Source organism: Barbus barbus (genome assembly GCF_936440315.1).
Source record: "Barbus barbus genome assembly, chromosome: 18".
NCBI lineage: Eukaryota > Metazoa > Chordata > Actinopteri > Cypriniformes > Cyprinidae > Barbus > Barbus barbus.
This window is the reverse complement of record NC_136746.1, coordinates 15,727,529-15,745,109: the sequence shown is the minus strand read 5'-3', so window position 1 is coordinate 15,745,109 and position 17,581 is coordinate 15,727,529. Positions and strand designations below refer to the sequence as shown.

The following is a 17,581-nucleotide window of genomic DNA, read 5'->3' as shown; positions in this document are numbered from 1 at the left end:
TTGGTCACTGACCAATTTTTCCCATTGAAATGACTGGATTTGACGCCATCATACATACTCTAGTGTGAATGATTTATTTATGTTGCATATAAAATCTTACAGAAACACCTGCACATAGATCTTCAAGGAATTTTAGAGCAATTAACATTTTTTTCAGACAGAATGTCTTAATGTGAGTGACAATCAGACAATTACACTGGACATTTACATTAGTACACGAGATTTGCATCAGAGTACAAGCACAATACATCTGTCACCACTGAAGCATGAAAATGATCTATTGTTGCAAGAAGCGTTTTTGTTATTGTGTTCGGCTTTTCTATGAAGTCCATGGTAAATCAGAGAAACAGTGTGCAAGTCACATCCAACAGTCTTTTGATGACTAATTTCAATCACTCTGAAGGAACATAATTGAAGACGGCTTAACCAAATTGTTTTGCTGGCCATGAAAGCAAGTGAAAATTGAAATTCTGTATGATTTAAGGCAAAGCCAAATACACTAAAGGCTAAACATTAAGAAGAAATGATATTTTATGTTAAATACATAATTTACATTTTCTGTGAGTTCATACATTTTCTTCTTCCTAAAAATAAAACTGTTATCAATCATAAAATAATTATTCATATAGCATTTTAAGTCACATTTATATGTTAAAGGGGACTTAAGATGCAGCTCTACACAGTACACAGTTCTTGAATGCTGGACTAACCTAACGGACACATCGGATGCATGGCTGTGAACATCACAGATAGTGAAATAAGCTCAGTTTATTGGGGTCAGTAATCTATTATATATATCTTATTTCACATTGAAATCTACTTCAACTGTCTTTCTCCATACCAAAATTGTGAACCAGCTCTGTGCGGAAGGCCTAGCAAGACGCTTAAAGAGGTTCAACCTCAACCGCAGCTCGTATAGGTGAAGGTGTTAGACACCCGTGGTGACCTGCGTGACATCCGTGCTCATGTCAACACTGGGCTGGCAGCGGGACTCCAGTGATGACATTTCCATGACTAGTCATACCTGCTGATTCGTCCTGTCTACCGTGTGGCCGCTGGACTGGCCCTCACGCTGGTGGTTCCTGGTGCGTGTGGAGTTCTGGAGGTCCAGCACGGACGGACTGGGAATACAGAACTCGCGGAAACAGCGCTTGAAGTTCTCGTCCAAGAAGGCGTAGAGCACTGGGTTGAGGCAGCTGTTAGTGTAGCCGAGGGCGATGCAGAAATGCCAGGTGACGGTCTGCAGGAGCGAGCTGGGAATGGTCACCAGGGCCTTGATGATGACGAAGATGTGGATCGGCGTCCAGCAGACGATGAAAACTGCCACTACCACCAGGACCATTCGGGTGATGCGCCGGAGGTTGCGGTCCTTCTCCTTGGAGCCAGACAGCATGCGTACACTCTTCAGACGGAGGATCATTAAGCCGTAACAGATGGTGATGATGAGGACGGGCATGATGAAGGCAAAGATGAAGACGCAGATCTTCAGGAGGTTCTCCCAGTACCAGGAAGGATGGGGAAAGAGCAAAGTGCAGTCAGTGATGCCAAACGCTGTGAAAGTAAGAATATAGCATAATACAATAACACAGTGAGTCATGTGAAAATCATTTCATATTTGTAAAGATGACAGTTAAACCACTAGTCATTATTTCTTCAAGGCATTGTTTAGGGAGCCTCAGATACCCAGGCCTTTCTGCTACGGCTATTAAACCACCTTATGATTTTCTTCCCAAATGACTAGAAGCGACATCAATCTAAATTCACTCAATAACAATTTTCTGCCTCAACACTTCTTTCGTGTCTGCAAAATCTGTGTTGCCACAGTAATAATACGGGACGTTTCCAGTATTGAGGAAAATGTCTTAATATATTAAGAGTAGATGACACTAAGAACCGAGTGAGTGTGTTGAAGTGCAGTCTGTTCTGATAGGGTTGCGGAAAAACTATGCCACTGTATGTTATATAAACATTACTTTTGAACATATTGACATTATATGGTAATGTTTGGTTACTAGGATGCTTTTTCTAGTTGTTTTAAATATAAATGTGTTCCATAAACCAATTACTTTTTTGACAATTGTTTGGCAAAATGATTATTAATTTACTGAGCTAAACTCAATATGTGTCTATAATGAAACGTGGTTCAGTGAGAGAGTTAGGCTACTTTTTAAGTCAGTAACAGTTTTGATTGATTCACGGATTGAGTGAGTTTTTTAAAACTGCTAACTCACAAAAGCGAATCGCTTCTTTGTTTGTTTTTTTCTTCTACTCTATTGTATGGACAAAAAATAAGTTGAATATCTTTCAAATATCTTCTTTTGTGTTCCACAGAAAGAATGTCATACAATGCCACGACAAACGTTTAATTTGTGGGAGAACCATAACTTCAACTGCAGGAATATCTGAGTTTTACATAGAATGTGCATTGAATGTGGTTGTAAACATACAGCTGCTGTGGTACTCAATAATGGTGGAGGCCATGACCATGACAGGGAGACCGATGGCAGATGAGAGGATCCAGTTACACACGTTGACAATCTTGGCGTTCCGGGGGGTTCTGAAGTCCAGGGCTTTAACCGGGTGGCAAACAGCAATGTAACGGTCGACGCTCATAGTGGTGAGGGTAAAGATACTGGTGAACATGTTGTAGTAATCAATGGACATCACGATCTTGCACAGCACGTCTCCAAAAGGCCATGTACCCATCAGGTAATTCACACTCTGGAACGGTAGAGTGCTTGTTGCCAAGGCATCTGCTAAAGCAAGGTTGAAGATGTAGATGTTGGTCGCAGTTTTCATTTTGGTGTATCTGCAAAGGATAAAAATAGATCGAGATCATTACGTCAACTGAGTTTATTAAATAAAAAGAGATGCAATGTGTATTCATTGAAAAGCAGTTTCATGAGGGTGAGTAATGGGGAAGTGAAGGTACTATGGAAAGATTTTCAACAGACGTGAGAGGACTCCCCACATAGTACTCCCCAGGGGACACATAGTACTCCCCAGGGGAAGTCGTGGCCTAATGGTTAGAGAGTCGGACTCGTAATCGAAAGGTCGCGGGTTCGAGTCCCCGGCCGGCAGGGATTGTAGGTGGGGGGAGTGAATGTACAGCGCTCTCTCCACCCTCAATACCATGACTGAGGTGCCCTTGAGCAAGGCACTGAACCCCCAACTGCTCCCCGGGCGCCGCAGCATGGCTGCCCACTGCTCCGGGTGTGTGTGTGTGTGTGTGTGTGCGTGTGCATTTGTTCACTACTCACTGCTGTGTGTGTGCACTTGGATGGGTTAAACGCAGAGCACCAATTTCGAGTATGGGTCACTATACTTGACAATACGTCTTTACTTTACTTTAGTACACTTTTTCCATATAACTGGCTAAAATGATTTCAGTTACAATGCACATGGTGCATCAAGCCATTAACAAAGGTACCTTGTGCATCTTGTAATGCAACTATGACCTTCATTCAAATGCTTATTTAAGAGACCAGACAACCACCATTATATACACAATTATGCAAAATGTTGCAGCCTTGAGTAATAAAAAATCAACCCCGTAACATATTTACAAGCTTTTGAGCAGTTATTTATCCAATTTAAAGGTAGGAATATAAGATGAGGTGTACAGACTCACGGCAATGTTGTTTTATGGATGACATCCATAAAACATACATGTATATTTAGAAATGCTTCTTTCTAGAAAAGATCTCTTTTAGAATGTACGTACATGAGCAGACACATGGAAAAATACACTTGTTTGAATGTGACACCAAGAGATGTTCCGATGGTTCAAACCTGATGTAAAGAAACCTTCAGATTTTTTGTGTTTTTCTCGTTCTCACAACTTAAATTACAAGACATTTTTTCTGGATGGATGGATGGGCAGATGGATAGATAGATAGTTTGTTCCAGAGAATTTCTGATTTTGATTTTATCTCAAAAAGAAAAGTTAAACCCTACTGTTCACAGAGGCAACACCAACCTTCACATTCAGAATACCACTGTTGGAGTCACTTAAAAGAATGGTTTCCACACATCACTAGCACAGAAAGCTAATTACACAAGGCACTATTTTCTTAACTGAGTGATGGTGTGATGAAATGGAAAGATAACTTTGGTGCAAAAATGGCAGATCATTTTTCAAGCTATTGTTTGATAGAGAACCCCTGAATAATAGAGCAACCGGGGGATCTTTCAATCGCTGTAAAATTGTATATTGATTTAAACAATCATTTAGTCTGGAATAATAAAAACTGAGTGCCAAATGGATGCCTGCGTCAATCTAAATATGTAAGCATTTCATGAATAATGCATAACTCATGGAGACTTGGCTCGTTTCCATGAGATATTCTGACTTTTAGCACCTATTTTCTGTGTTTAGGTCTGTCCCTTGCTTAATGCGGAGTTTGGAGTTCTGAGACTGTATATCAACTCACTTCCTTCCTTTATCAAGACAATTTGTGGATCTAAATGGTTAATTCCATAAACATTGTTCAGGAGAAAATTGCATTAAAGCATCATTTCTATGGCTGGTATTCTTCGGTCGTAAACACTACATTTAGATCAAAGAAATAACTACTTTAAAGTCTCTATGTTTGTTACCGTTCTTCTTGGCAAGATAAACAAAAGATGAGCCGTGCACCAGTCTGGACTATGAAGATACACAAATTCTAATGTTTTGCAATAGCACCGGAGATGATAAATTAACAGCATTTGCACTATGTAAACTAACATCTCAGTTAAAACGATTATGATTTGTTAGAGCTCCACTGTTTGACTTTCACAGAAATAAACATAAATCAGGACAAAGTCTTGTCTGTCAAAATGTATACAGTCAGTTATAAAAATAGCCAGTGTGTGGACAAAACAACTTCTGCAAAAACAGAGTGTGCGTCTGATAAATGCAGCTGCAGTTCCGCTTAGCTGACTGTCACAGGCCAAACTCAAGAAAACACTGAAGATCACAAACATGGACTGGCTAACCTATTTACATGGCTGTTCCCATTCATAGGGGTTTCATACCTTGCACATGATTTAATGATGAGAATGATAATGCATTTTCTAGATTGTTTTTAAATATTAAATCAACAAAAAAGACATAAAGTCAACTTTGATTTTAGTCTGGATAATTTGGCATACATTGCCAAAAAAGTTAACAGGCCATTGTATATCTGAGCACATATGCAACTGATAAATGGAAATTGAAAAATTTCAACAGCTGTAAAGCATTAGTGAAAATACCTAGACACAACGTTCCTTCCCATGGTGAAGATTCATTCATCACTAGCTGGAAGTCTCATACAAGGATTTAGGCTGGCAGCCATTACTAATGATTACCTTGCCATCCAAAGGCTCTTTGCACCAGACAAATGAGCACACTGCTTATGTTTCCCACAAGGCACTGACTAATTATGAGGGCATCTCAGGGATGCACTGCTCCTCTGTGCTTCACATTAAAGACATTTGAGATGAAATGTCAGGCCTTTGAGTCTAATCATTGAGTGGAAGAGCTGCTCTTTGGTGTTGTGAACACCACTTACTGGAAGCACATTAAAAATGTATTCATCTTGCTTGCTGAATCACCACTGATTATTAACAGTGTACAGTTGTGTTTTGGATGCTGGTGAGCAGTTCTTTACAGAAACTGTTACTGTACATCTATGCCATCTCTGAATCTTTGGGAAAAAACTGAGAGAAGTTTACAGATATCAGACAACATGCCTGGTAACCAAGACTTCTGATTAACCTAGAGGAAGGTGTGCAGTATTGCTTATGGAAAGAATTAGAAGTGTCATCCACCAGCTCAAAGCACACTTCATAAGCTAAGTGAGGACATCCAGCTGCTAACTCTGAGATGAAGACAGACACGTGTCTTCCGCAGTTAATACACACTCTACAAACAGATGTCAATAGCAACTATTCAAGCATCAAAACACAGGAATGAAATACCTGTCATTCAGATGGTGTCTTTGTCCATGTCAGTTTTCTTGAGAGAAGCCGAACTGATTTAAAATGTCTGAGTATAATTATTCTCTCTGCCTCTGGCATGTAAAGACCACTAATGCTCATAAAACATGACAGATGACAACCTGTAAAAATAGGGATTTTAAATACCCTGCAAGTGGACCTTCAGACCTTGATGGTGAGAATATTTGTGGCAAGATGATTCATTTTCATCTGTTACTATTGTATTCTCATTATTTCCATAAATTACAAATGAAATGCTTTAAACACTACAGTTTAAAACTCTGAGGCTCATGTCTTTGTTAAATAAAGAATAGGCTAATTACTGTTTAAATTGTATGAGGATAATAGATTACAAACATAACACCATTTCACTCAAATTAGGCTGTTCATTTGAATTTTTCATTCATCAAAGACTCCCTGGAAATTATTAAGCAGCACAACTGCTTTCACCATTAATAATAATAAGAAATGTTTCTTGAGCAGCAAATCAACATATTAGAGTGATTTCTGAAGGATCATGTGACACTGAAAACTACAGTAATAGCTGCTGAAAATTCAGCTTTAAAATACATGATACACTAGATATCATGTATTTTTAGTAGAGATGCACTGATACTGAATTTCTCAGCCGATACCGATAGCCGATTATTCAGAAAGATATCGTCCGATACCGATGCCGATACTGATAGTTATGTGCGAGTTAAAAATTTGACGTGGTCACATTTGTGCCAGTGCATGGTCTGCGCTGCTCCAAAACGTATGCACTGCTCCATGCATAAAGAGCAGCCGCACAGTGCAGCAGGAGTAAGATTTCCAACTATCTCAGGGCAATTCCTAAGAGGTGGCTAATTCGTACGAATTTGTACAACCTCACTCGTACGATTTAGTATGATTTGTCTAAACCCCAGTGACAGGTAGGTTTAGGTGTAGGTCATTCGTACAAATTCATACGAATTGGCAACTCGTAAAATACATACAATTAAGCAAAAATCGTATGAATTTATACGAGTGAGGTTGTACAAATTCGAATTAGCCACCTCATAAAATATGTACGAGTGCTCTTTGGGAGCAGAGCCTGGTTTATACTCGCCGTGTCAGCACCAGCGGCAAAAATGATGCGAATACTGAGGTAAGGATGGCGGACGGGATGGAGGATTTGGTTTTCAAGTGAAAGTAAAATAAAAGACTGCTTCTTAAACCAGAGAAGGTGAACATGTTGGTTTTGTCTTTGTTGTTTATCTCACGTTACGCTATGGAGGCTTTCTTTAAATGTTCTTTATTTATTTGATTCCTCAGTGTTTGCTAAACATTCTGGTGTAGCCTATGCCATGCCATGCCTCGTTTTATTCGTTTATGTTAATTACATTATATAAGTTAGTTTGTAGCGTACTGCTTTATTATTGTTGCATTTTTTAGGCTTGCTGTGATAGACGTGTTGGCGGTGTTAAGTCGCAACACCGGTTACATCACTTGCCCACCGTGGCACCGACTGTCGTTTAGATTTTTTTTATAGTAATAAAATTCATTTTGTTCAGTTAGAGGACACTACAATTAAAACTGAACGCGGCTGCTCAATGCAGTGCACCGAACGAACAACAGTCGCGCATCACAGATCAGATTTAATTCATCACGTGTGGAGAGTGAGTCGAGCTGACTGACAAGAAGAGTGAGGTGAAAAAGACAAGACAATGGCGGAAGAGTAATTATTTGTTCCTCATTCTTTACTGATTTTTAGTTTTGTATACTTATTTAAACTTTGTGTAAGTTATTTGTTATTTTATATCAGGCATAGCATGGTGTATTTTTATTCATTTTGTTAATAAAAGTTCTATGTTCTACATTGTATTTTGTTGCTTGAATTCAATTCAAGCAATTGATGCCGAATTGCTGCTAATTTAAAAGTGAAAGTAAAATGCACACGATGCTTTTATAAGCTATTTAAGCAAAGGAAAGTGAGGGAAAGAGGGAAAACTCAAACAAACTAAAAACAAACAATTGCTTGATACAGAATTGCCGCAAATTTAAAAGTGAAAGTAAAATGTGCACGGTGCTTTTTTAAACTAGGCTATTTAAAAGTGAAGAAAAGTGAGGGAAAGAGGGAAACCTCAAAAGAACTAAAAGCAAACAACTGCCGAATTGCCACTAATTTGAAAGTGAAAATAAAACGCACACGGTGCTTGCAGGCTATTTAAAACCGAAGGAAAGTGAGGAGAAGAGGGAAAGCTCAAATGACCCCCCCCCCCCCCCCCCCCATTATATTAGACAGACATGATACATTTTGGTAAGCCATACTGTATCTTTCAACATCTTATGAAGTACTTTACGCTATAACTTATTAAACTGGAAGAGACTTGAACTTGAACTGACATGCAATAGCGATCTGTCACGTCACATTGAAAAGTGTCAAAACGGCATTCATTGTTTGTATTTCGTGAAAGAATGTGCAGGATTTGAAAGCCGATAGTGAAATAAATTGCTTTTATCGGCCGATACCGATTGTTGGCCGATACATCGGTGCATCTCTAATTTTTAGTAGTAACAACATTTTACAATATCACTGTTCTTCCTGTATTTTTGTGAATATAAACAACTATTTCTAAAACATTAATATATCTACCCCAAATTTTTGACTAGAAGTGTATTCATTTAATGATAATTTTTTTATATTTTATATTATTGCCATAAATTAGAAATTACATGAATAATTCTAAGAAATAAAACTCTGAGGATTAGGTCTTTTAAGTTACAATGTTAGAATACCAAGAGAAACCAAAAGAAGTACAATAATGTCATTTCAATATTCTTCTTTTTTTTTTTTTTTTAAGACAATGCATTTGTAAATGACTTTTGTTGAAGGAACCGTGTAGTAACCAGGCAAATCAGATTTTGATGTGAAAAAACCAAGGACTTGCTTGTTGCTAGGGAACACCAGAACATGTGCAGATTTCTCGTACCGTCAACCAATATGTGCAATCTGCTCATAGATATGGACATATTGGAATGCTAAATTCCAGATATTGGTTTAGAAAACACTTGGAACAAATTAACTTTATGGTGTTTGTGAATTAGATGCCGCACTATATCATTAACTCAAAATGGCATTTGATTGCCATAAGTGGGAGATGTGCATCACAAAAATAAAGGATGATGACTCAAAATAATCGAAGCTTTGAAATTACATGCTGCTTATCGCTATATTGTTTCTTTGATTTGATAGGATGTATATGAAAAAATATTGTTTAAATCCGCAATTATCAGCCTTTAAATGCAAGCTGTCAATCCAATGACAAGCTTCTAAAATGGGCATCAGTAAGCGTTTTCATCTATAAAAGCCAGAAAAGAAGAAAATGGGATAGAAACAGATGAATAAATCAAAAGCTCCTTTTCTCTTTTTGTCATTGTGTGCTTCTGATTTCAAAGCTTCCAAAATGGCAGAGGAAAATATTATAATGTAACCAGAGTGGATCAAGACAAACTAATCTGGGTGAGTCATGAATGAGTTGCCTATGCGGATTCAAAACTAATCAAAGGAGACGTTTACATTTAGAATGTCAGACACAGTCTAGCTAATGCACGCGTACTAGGCTGGAGTCCAGTGCCAGCACCTGGAGTCCCAACAACAACCAGCTAGCATATGCTTATTTTTTCATGCCAATCAGATGGCTGTCAGGTGCAGTCTTGTCATTTGTCAAGAATAAGGGTGTTGACAAATAGTGCTTTTCAAGTCATTCCGTGGCTCTCAGAGGCTGGAGTGTCTCTAAGAATCTGTTTAGGCTTTGAACGTGATTTTTTTTCATATTTTCCATTGCTGCAATCCAAATGCATCTGCTCTTTAGATGGCAAAACCAAACTTTAAAAAATTAATTTTAATGGTACAATACTGTAAAAATGCTACAGTAAAAATAATAGAGCTAAACTTACATTTCATGTTATTTTACAGTAAAAAAAAAATCTTAAATTTTACAGTGAAAAATGTAAACTGACATTTTCAGAATTCCCCAGGTGACACTTCACATTTGCTTCTTAAAAGTTTTAGTTATCAGTTATTGTATGTACATTGGGGCTTTGTGTTACAACTTATGTTATTTATATTATGTTTATTTCATGATTTTTATGTTGTGTGTGTGTTACTGTAGAAAAATAACTATGAAGATAACTATAATGATAAATGCCAAGTTCTGTCATGAAACTCTGGATGGTGCAGACTGATGGGTCGCTAATGTAAAATTATTATATTCACAGCATTAAACTAGTTGGCAAAAGCTGACTGGTTCATGTTGCATACACAGCCAATGAGTGTGCTGCTTTACATTTAAATGGCTGTTTAGCATTCACTAGAACAGTTCGTAGCATGCTTTTAGAGTTCCTCTGAAACCCTCCACCTTTCCCTGCTCCACCTGTATAGATCTGCTTCGGGTTATTATATATGCTATTTGTGCAGCCAAGACCAAATACATTAATATTTTCATAACCATTACCATACTAAAATCTTCAGAGAGTTATCATGATAGAACTATATTAGTATCCACACCAACGCAAAATAACGTTGTTTATTATAAGCACATGCTCAGGTTCTATAGTCTGCCTCAAGCTTTTTAAAGCAGGGATTCTGATTGGTTCTCAATGTTTTTATCATTTATCAGCTGGAAAAATGTTTTTTTTTTTTTTTTAATGATTCCAATGATATCATTCCTCTGTGTTGTTAATGACATAGGGGTGGTATTTAAACTATTAAGATGATTTTTTAAAACTATTTTTTATTCTTTTATTCTGGCAACCATAGCTGTTTTTTATATACAGTTATTTATCAAAAATACATTATTGATAAATCATTAAGACATCATTATTCATCAGCCAAGGCAAGGACTGTGGTTTTATCTGACACTGAATACAATTTTTTGATAACATTTTACAATAAGGTGCCATTTGTTAACATTAGTTAATGCATTAACTAACATGAATTAACAATGAACAATATATTAATTACACTATTTATTAATCTTTGTTAATGTTAGTTAATAAAAATTCAGCCATTCATTGTTTGTTCATGTTAGTTCACAGTGCATTAACTAATGTCAACAAACACAACTTGTAATTTTAATAATCCTTTAGTAAATGCAGAAATTAACATTAACTAAGATTAATAAATGCTGTAGAAGTATTGTTCATTCTTAGTTCATTTTAACTAATGTAGTTAAGTAATGTTAACTAATGAAGCTTATTGTAAAGTGTTACCCATTTTTTAATGATTCTGCAGAGAAGCTTGGTCTTGAATATTCTCATTTAGTTCATTCACACAGCACAACAGCTCCAGACCAACAGCAAGCTTGATTGGCCAACACAGCTCTATATTCTCCTGTGAACAGCCCTTCAACAGCATCGAGTCTCTGTCTTTTGTGAACACTATGTGGATTATTCAGCAGTGACACTAATGGTAAAGCATTATAGCCATACATTATATAATCACTAATAAACCTTACCATTTTTCTTCAGATTCACCTTTTCATCTTACAAACTGTAAACACATTCTTTTACATAATATGTATGCAATTCATCTTTTAAATATCTTCTGCCAGTTTCAGAGGCACATATTTATTCTAAGAAACAAATATGACCTCTGTATTTCCAGCACAGTAATTGAGTCAGAGAGAGAAAAAACAAAGTAAATTAGTAATATATATTTTTTGTTTTGTATTGTATTGTCTCTTTTTTTTTACATTATCGGCAAAAACATGACTTGGGGGGATACAACCTCTCAAAACAACATCCTTCCTGACAGAAGCCCTATTTACACATATTTTATAATGGATCATAAGAACCATTAGGCTTGCACAAGGATCAATAAAATAATTTGTGGCTACCGTCCCTTTTGTTAGCTCAGTATATATCATGGGTACATTTACCTACAAATTCAGAAGTAGAGCTCAAAATGCTATAAAGTGAAAAGGGTGTAAAGAGTGAGCGCTGAATCGAGTATAGCTGTCTGAAACCTGAGGACAATCATCATTCAGTTATTGAGAGCACAGTATGAACTGAATTACCCTCTTTTGGTTGTCTCTGTGATATGATTTTTGCTTTTATCTTAATAACTGAATGTTTGATTTTCATTTGGCACAAATCAAGGGGAAAATATGCAGAGATAAGGGAGGAATATCAGCAAGCTTTTGATAAATTGTGGGCAGTATTGATTTTTTCTTGTGTACTTTTCTGTGGAAGAGTAGTAAAAACAAGAACAGCTTTTAACCTTTCCTCATGATGTATATGAGAAGCTAATCTAAAATTAATTGATATGTACAAATGTTTACTCTATTCTATATCCTTCTGCCTAAGAAATATAATTGATGAATGTTTTCCATTTATTTCTCATTTGCTTGTAGCTGCAGGACACATGAAAAAAGGATGCAGTTATTGCCAGAGCTCAAATGCTGTAAACAATCACATGGCTTTTCCATGACAACGAGAGGCATATGCTATTATAAATTCACAGCATTTGCCCTCTCTTAACACTTAAAACCTGTTTTCTGCACAACTGTGAATGTTTCTCACTTGCAGTAATGCCTGAACACTGGATGCTCAACAGGTTTAAACAACAGGAATCCAAATGCAATTATCAGTTCCGACTCTACAGGCATTAATAAAAAAGATTCTGACCATTTACTCTTTAAGGTACAATTTCCACCGTGTCAAGCTATGAAGAAGTGAATTTAAATGTTGAACATATATGATGACTGTTTTAGAACACATTTTAAAGCTGTGGCTAAATATTGGTGTTTATCATATTGACACCAAAATAAAAACAAACTATTTAAAAGTTGAAGTTTTTTCTAATGAACATCTAGGCTTTGCATGCATCAGGGGAATTCTATGTGGAACTCTATAAATTATTAATAAGCTAAAAAAATAAAAAAATACAACTTCAAAGTTTTTCTTAAATGAGTGCTGTAGTATAAGGGGGTGGGTTTTGGTACAAGTGTGACACTAAAAAGTTGCAGAAGCAGGACTTGAAGGAAGTGCCTTTGATCTTGACTTTGGATCTTGAGATTGTATGTAGGACGTTCCTATGTGTTTTAGACAGTGATCTTAAAAATATTTGAATTCCACTAGCAACTACAGACTTATAAACAAACTAGGGTAATATAATTAAAAATGGTATGTTAATATTTTGTAAGCCAGCTAAGTATGAAAAAAGTCAGATGTTATTTACACTAATTGTGGTAGATGCCTGTGCCAAGTAGCAACAAGTACAATCTTAACAATAGAAGTGCTAATAAAAGCGAAATCCAATTTTTACTAAGGGTAAAACTTCAGAGCAGGGGGGGGGGGGGGGGGGGGGGGGGTCGGAGAGGGGGGTATTTGCAGCGCCTCATATTTTGTAGTCGGTTTTATTTACAAGTACCAGTTTTCATTCTGTGGACAAAACCTCAGTTGGGGACCATATGTCGTTTCAAACCTGTATGACTTTCTTTCCTTTGTGGAAAGCAGAAGATTTTTTTTTTAATACAGTGAATGTCAGTGTTGGGGAAAGTTACTTTTAAAAGTAATGCATTACAATCAGTGTTGGGAAGGTTACTTTGGAAATGTAATAGGTTACTGATTACAAGTTACCCTATTTAAAACGTAATAGCAGTGTAACTTTTTCAATTACTTTATTAATGTACCTGATTACTTTTTGATTACTTTTCTAAATTTATAATGAATGTTTTAAACTGTTAATCATTTGCTATGCCAGATTAACCTTAGTATTCAACACTGATTACAACACTGTCAGACTTTCAAAATCCTTCATCACTTGAATTAAGATGATAACAATACAAAATCAGACTTTAGTACCGCCTTTTACTTTGAGATTGATCTGAAATTCTGCAGATTTAAAATCATAAGAAGTAGATACTGTTATTAAAACCAAATCTTTGCATAACTAAAGGAAACACTGGCATCTAACAATGCTTTGGAAAAAAGACAGTTATCTAAAAAGCATGTGTTCTATTCTGTTTACTAAACTTCTGAAACATGAAGCGAGCAGTTCTAGAGATTATGTTTATGTGTTCATGTAGTCCAAAAAGGCTTATATCATTTATTACTCAGAGGTCACTAAATAGTGCAAAAAAGTGCAAAGGTGCAAAATATATGTATTTGTATACTTTTTTGATATATTTATATATGGATCATTTTGAATGTATTGGGATATGTGTGTTGGGAGATTACCTCTGAGTAATAAATGATATAAGCCTTTTTGGACTGTTTGGATGAGTGCGGATCTTCTTTGTCTATAAACCATTGAATTTTTTGGATCTACACACCGTATGTTATTGGTCTACTGGACTTTCGAATGAGTGTTTGACGCTACACCTTTTCTATTTTTTTATGTGTTTATGTACTCATATATCGAGGCGGCAGAGGCTGAAAACACTGCGAGCGACACACACGCTTCAGTATGTGTAAATGAAACTACGTGTCTGTGCCATTCATTTCCACAGAGACACGCAAGAACATGCAGGATCTTTTTGCAGCTTAATATTCACAGACGCTAGTCCATAACGCGTTTTGATTCAAGTGTACTAACCTACTTTTGATTTATTCATCCAAAATGTGGCATATTCCGTGACATTTCGCATTATAGGAATTCCATTTTTATGACTGGTTCTATAAACCAGTCCGTGTTTTCCACATAGCGGAAGCCTTATAGGGCCGTACATGTTAGAGTAGTGCAATTTGGGAAAGAAATCTATTAAATCTGTACGTGGATGTGTGTAAATATTCAAATGCAACCCCCTTTGTAAGCGTTACCATTTTTATAAGTAACTATAATTTAATTATACATTTTTTCTTAGTAACTGTAACTAATTACAGTTACATTTATTTTGTAATTAAATTGCTGTTACTAAAAAAGTAACTAATTAAATTACTTTTATGGAACTTTTATACTTTTATAGTTACTTTTTATGGAAATAGGAAAGTAATGCATTACATTACTTTTGAGTTACTTTTTAAATCTGGGGTAGATGAAACACAAACGTCTGTGTACTTAATCCCGATTTCTCTCAACGTGGCAACACAAGAGCTGTCAGACAAGACATGGGAAACAAAGAAACTGGTGTTACCTGTTTTAAAAAGTAATTTACATACTTTCTTCCAAATTAAAAAGTAATGCTTACTTAAAGTAATCTGATTACGTAACTCCCAACCCCAACACTGGTGAATGTTAGTTGTATCCAGTGTTGTTTTGGACCTCATTGACTTTCAGTGAATGGGCAAAAAACAGTTTTTCAAAATATCTTTGGTGTGCCACAGAAAAATGAAAGTCAAACAAGTTTGGAATGACATGAGGATGAGTAACATTTTCATTTTTGTGTGAAATATTCCATTAAAGCAAAGTGGTTTCTTAGCTAGATAACTGTGTGAGAGGAAATATGGTAATACTTAAATCGACTACTGTCATTACTCAGTATTTTTTTATTTCTCCCAAGGCTTATTTTATTACCACATGATGGGGGTCGATAAACCAATCCCAGACTGCAATCGGCTCATTAATCACAGAACTAGATTGCACCTACTGGCCTATAGCTGTCATATGCTTCCCACTGTAGACAGCCGCCTCTAAAGCTGTGATTGGTTGCTCATAAACTCTCAGAAAGTACTGACCCTCCACAAAGTCAGATGACCTAATGTAGGGGTCAATGCTTCAGCAATTACAAACTAATTCCTTGATTCCTGTATGTCTTTCCGCTCCATATACCATATATCTGCTAATTTAAATGACATTTCTGATGAGCAAACATTATTCTGTTTAGAAAGTGCATATAAAGGTTGTATTCCACATCTTAGACACACCATCTCTGAATTAAGTAGTTAATGTGTGCGTGATCTGAAATACAGTGCCAATTATTTAATCACAATTCTCTAAGACAAACAAGCCCCCAACCCCTAATTGAAATTCATTCACTGTTTAATTACTGCTGATTGCATCATGCCTATGACTGTGATCCTAGGTTTATGATCAGGTCAGATGTGTTTGTCTTGTCTGGTTAGATGAGACAAGTCACAAAAACACCTCTGAATCATCTTAGAAGTTGACATCTGTGAATTGTAGCATGAAGTGAAAACAGCATGGGTATGCGTACAAACACAGCAAAGGTGAAGCATAGAGGTATAGATAACATTTAATATATTATTATATTATTGTTAGGCCGTTTTTGTGACTGAACGACCGAACGCAACAGTAGCCTACAGGAGTTTCTGCAATGAACGTGTTGTTTGCGACTCTAATGGCCAGAAACACTATCAGAATATCTTTCAACAGGTCTCCTTTTGAAACTAACAAGCAGCCTATAGTTTATAAAAGCAACTATTTATCCTCTAAAAGGGCTGTTTGGAGGGAGCCAGCCATCTCAGAGGTGTTATGTCTCGGCTGCAGGTAAAACAATTTACCTACGTGTCATCACTTACCTTATAATAACATACATGACGAGAACGTTGCCCACCAGTCCCACCACACACACTATAGAGTACAACGCAGTGATGATGATCGCCACTATCACAGGAGTTGAGCTTTTGTCCAGCTCAGCCGTCCTGTCACATCCTGTCACATTCATGTTCACGAGACTGGAGCTGTTGCTGAAGTTTCGGCAGAATACGCTGCTATTCGACATCGCTGGGTTAGAAAGCGCATAGAGAAAGTCCGAAATGTTGCCACTGATTTCCATGGCAAATGCTGTTCTGCTGCGTTCTTTACGCGCGAGGTTTATCAATCACGACCTGTGATAACGATACCTGTGCGAGTCGCTCTTAGACTGTCTGCTGCTCCTGCAAGTATAGCTGCCAGTCTGTTTTGTTTATGACTCCGCTGTTCTTACATTACCCGCGTGAAATTGTATCGAGCGTTTCTCAAAGCGCGTATTCGCATTTTATTCAACAAAATGACGTCACATATGACTAGAAGGCTTTTCAGCAGTCGCTGTCGGCTTCCCAGTTCCTCACTTTCTCATCGGTGAAGCTGAATGAATTTACAGTCACTCCTCTGCACGTCCAGCTGAGTTTATGGCTGTTACAGAATGCATATTTTAGGATAGTTGACTCCCCAATTTAGGAGCTCCGCAAAAGCAAGTCTGGAAGTAGCCTATTATTCTTTTAACGTATAAGTAGGGGCCTATATTGTTTTCGACGAGGATTTAACATTTCAGTAACCTCAGACTTTAGAATACAAGTGCATAGCTACTTTCACCTGACGGTAAATAAAACAGTTTATCTGAGGCAGGCTAACCCCCCAAAAACACGTTTGTCTGAGATAACATGGCAGCTGTGGAACACTTGAGCTTTTTTCCAATTTCAGCGTGGAACATTGACGAAACATACATAATATTGTCATTATTTATCAGTTCATTATAGAGTTAGCCTAGTATGTCACAGAACTTGGCAGCCCACATTGGTCTCCTCAACCCGAGCATAGCATATTTCACACTATAGCCTAAATCTGAGTTAACAGCTGTTACTAAATTGTCTTTTGTTACAAAGGCCTATATAATAAAAATTAGTAGCCTAATTATGTAATATTATAGGCGATTAGTCTAGCTCAGCTGCATGCAGGTATTAGACGACTTAATCATTATAATGAATGTCA

At 36.8% G+C, this 17,581-nt stretch overlaps 1 protein-coding gene across 1 annotated transcript; it reads right to left on the bottom strand.

The window, feature by feature from the left end:
- Positions 1-56: 56 nt before the first annotated feature.
- LOC306884359 (mu-type opioid receptor-like) lies at positions 57-16,939 on the bottom strand. The gene is made up of 3 exons (XM_079440150.1): positions 16,411-16,939; positions 2,448-2,809; positions 57-1,551 (listed from the first exon to the last, which is right to left on the bottom strand). Exons 1-3 carry the CDS (start codon positions 16,665-16,667, stop codon positions 1,019-1,021), a joined length of 1,152 nt encoding a protein of 383 aa, XP_079296276.1. The 5' UTR covers positions 16,668-16,939; the 3' UTR covers positions 57-1,018.
- Between the last annotated feature and the right edge of the window lie 642 nt (positions 16,940-17,581).

What these genes read in the sequence shown, in the direction of transcription:
- LOC306884359 (XM_079440150.1), bottom strand. Translation starts at nt 16,667, where the DNA reads ATGGAAATCAGTGGCAACATTTCGGACTTTCTCTATGCGCTTTCTAAC. An exon ending in GTCATGTATGTTATTATAAG is followed by an intron (nt 2,810 to 16,410) that starts GTAAGTGATGAC and finishes TATCCTTTGCAG; the next exon opens with ATACACCAAAATGAAAACTG. An exon ending in TATTGAGTACCACAGCAGCT is followed by an intron (nt 1,552 to 2,447) that starts GTATGTTTACAA and finishes TTACTTTCACAG; the next exon opens with CGTTTGGCATCACTGACTGC.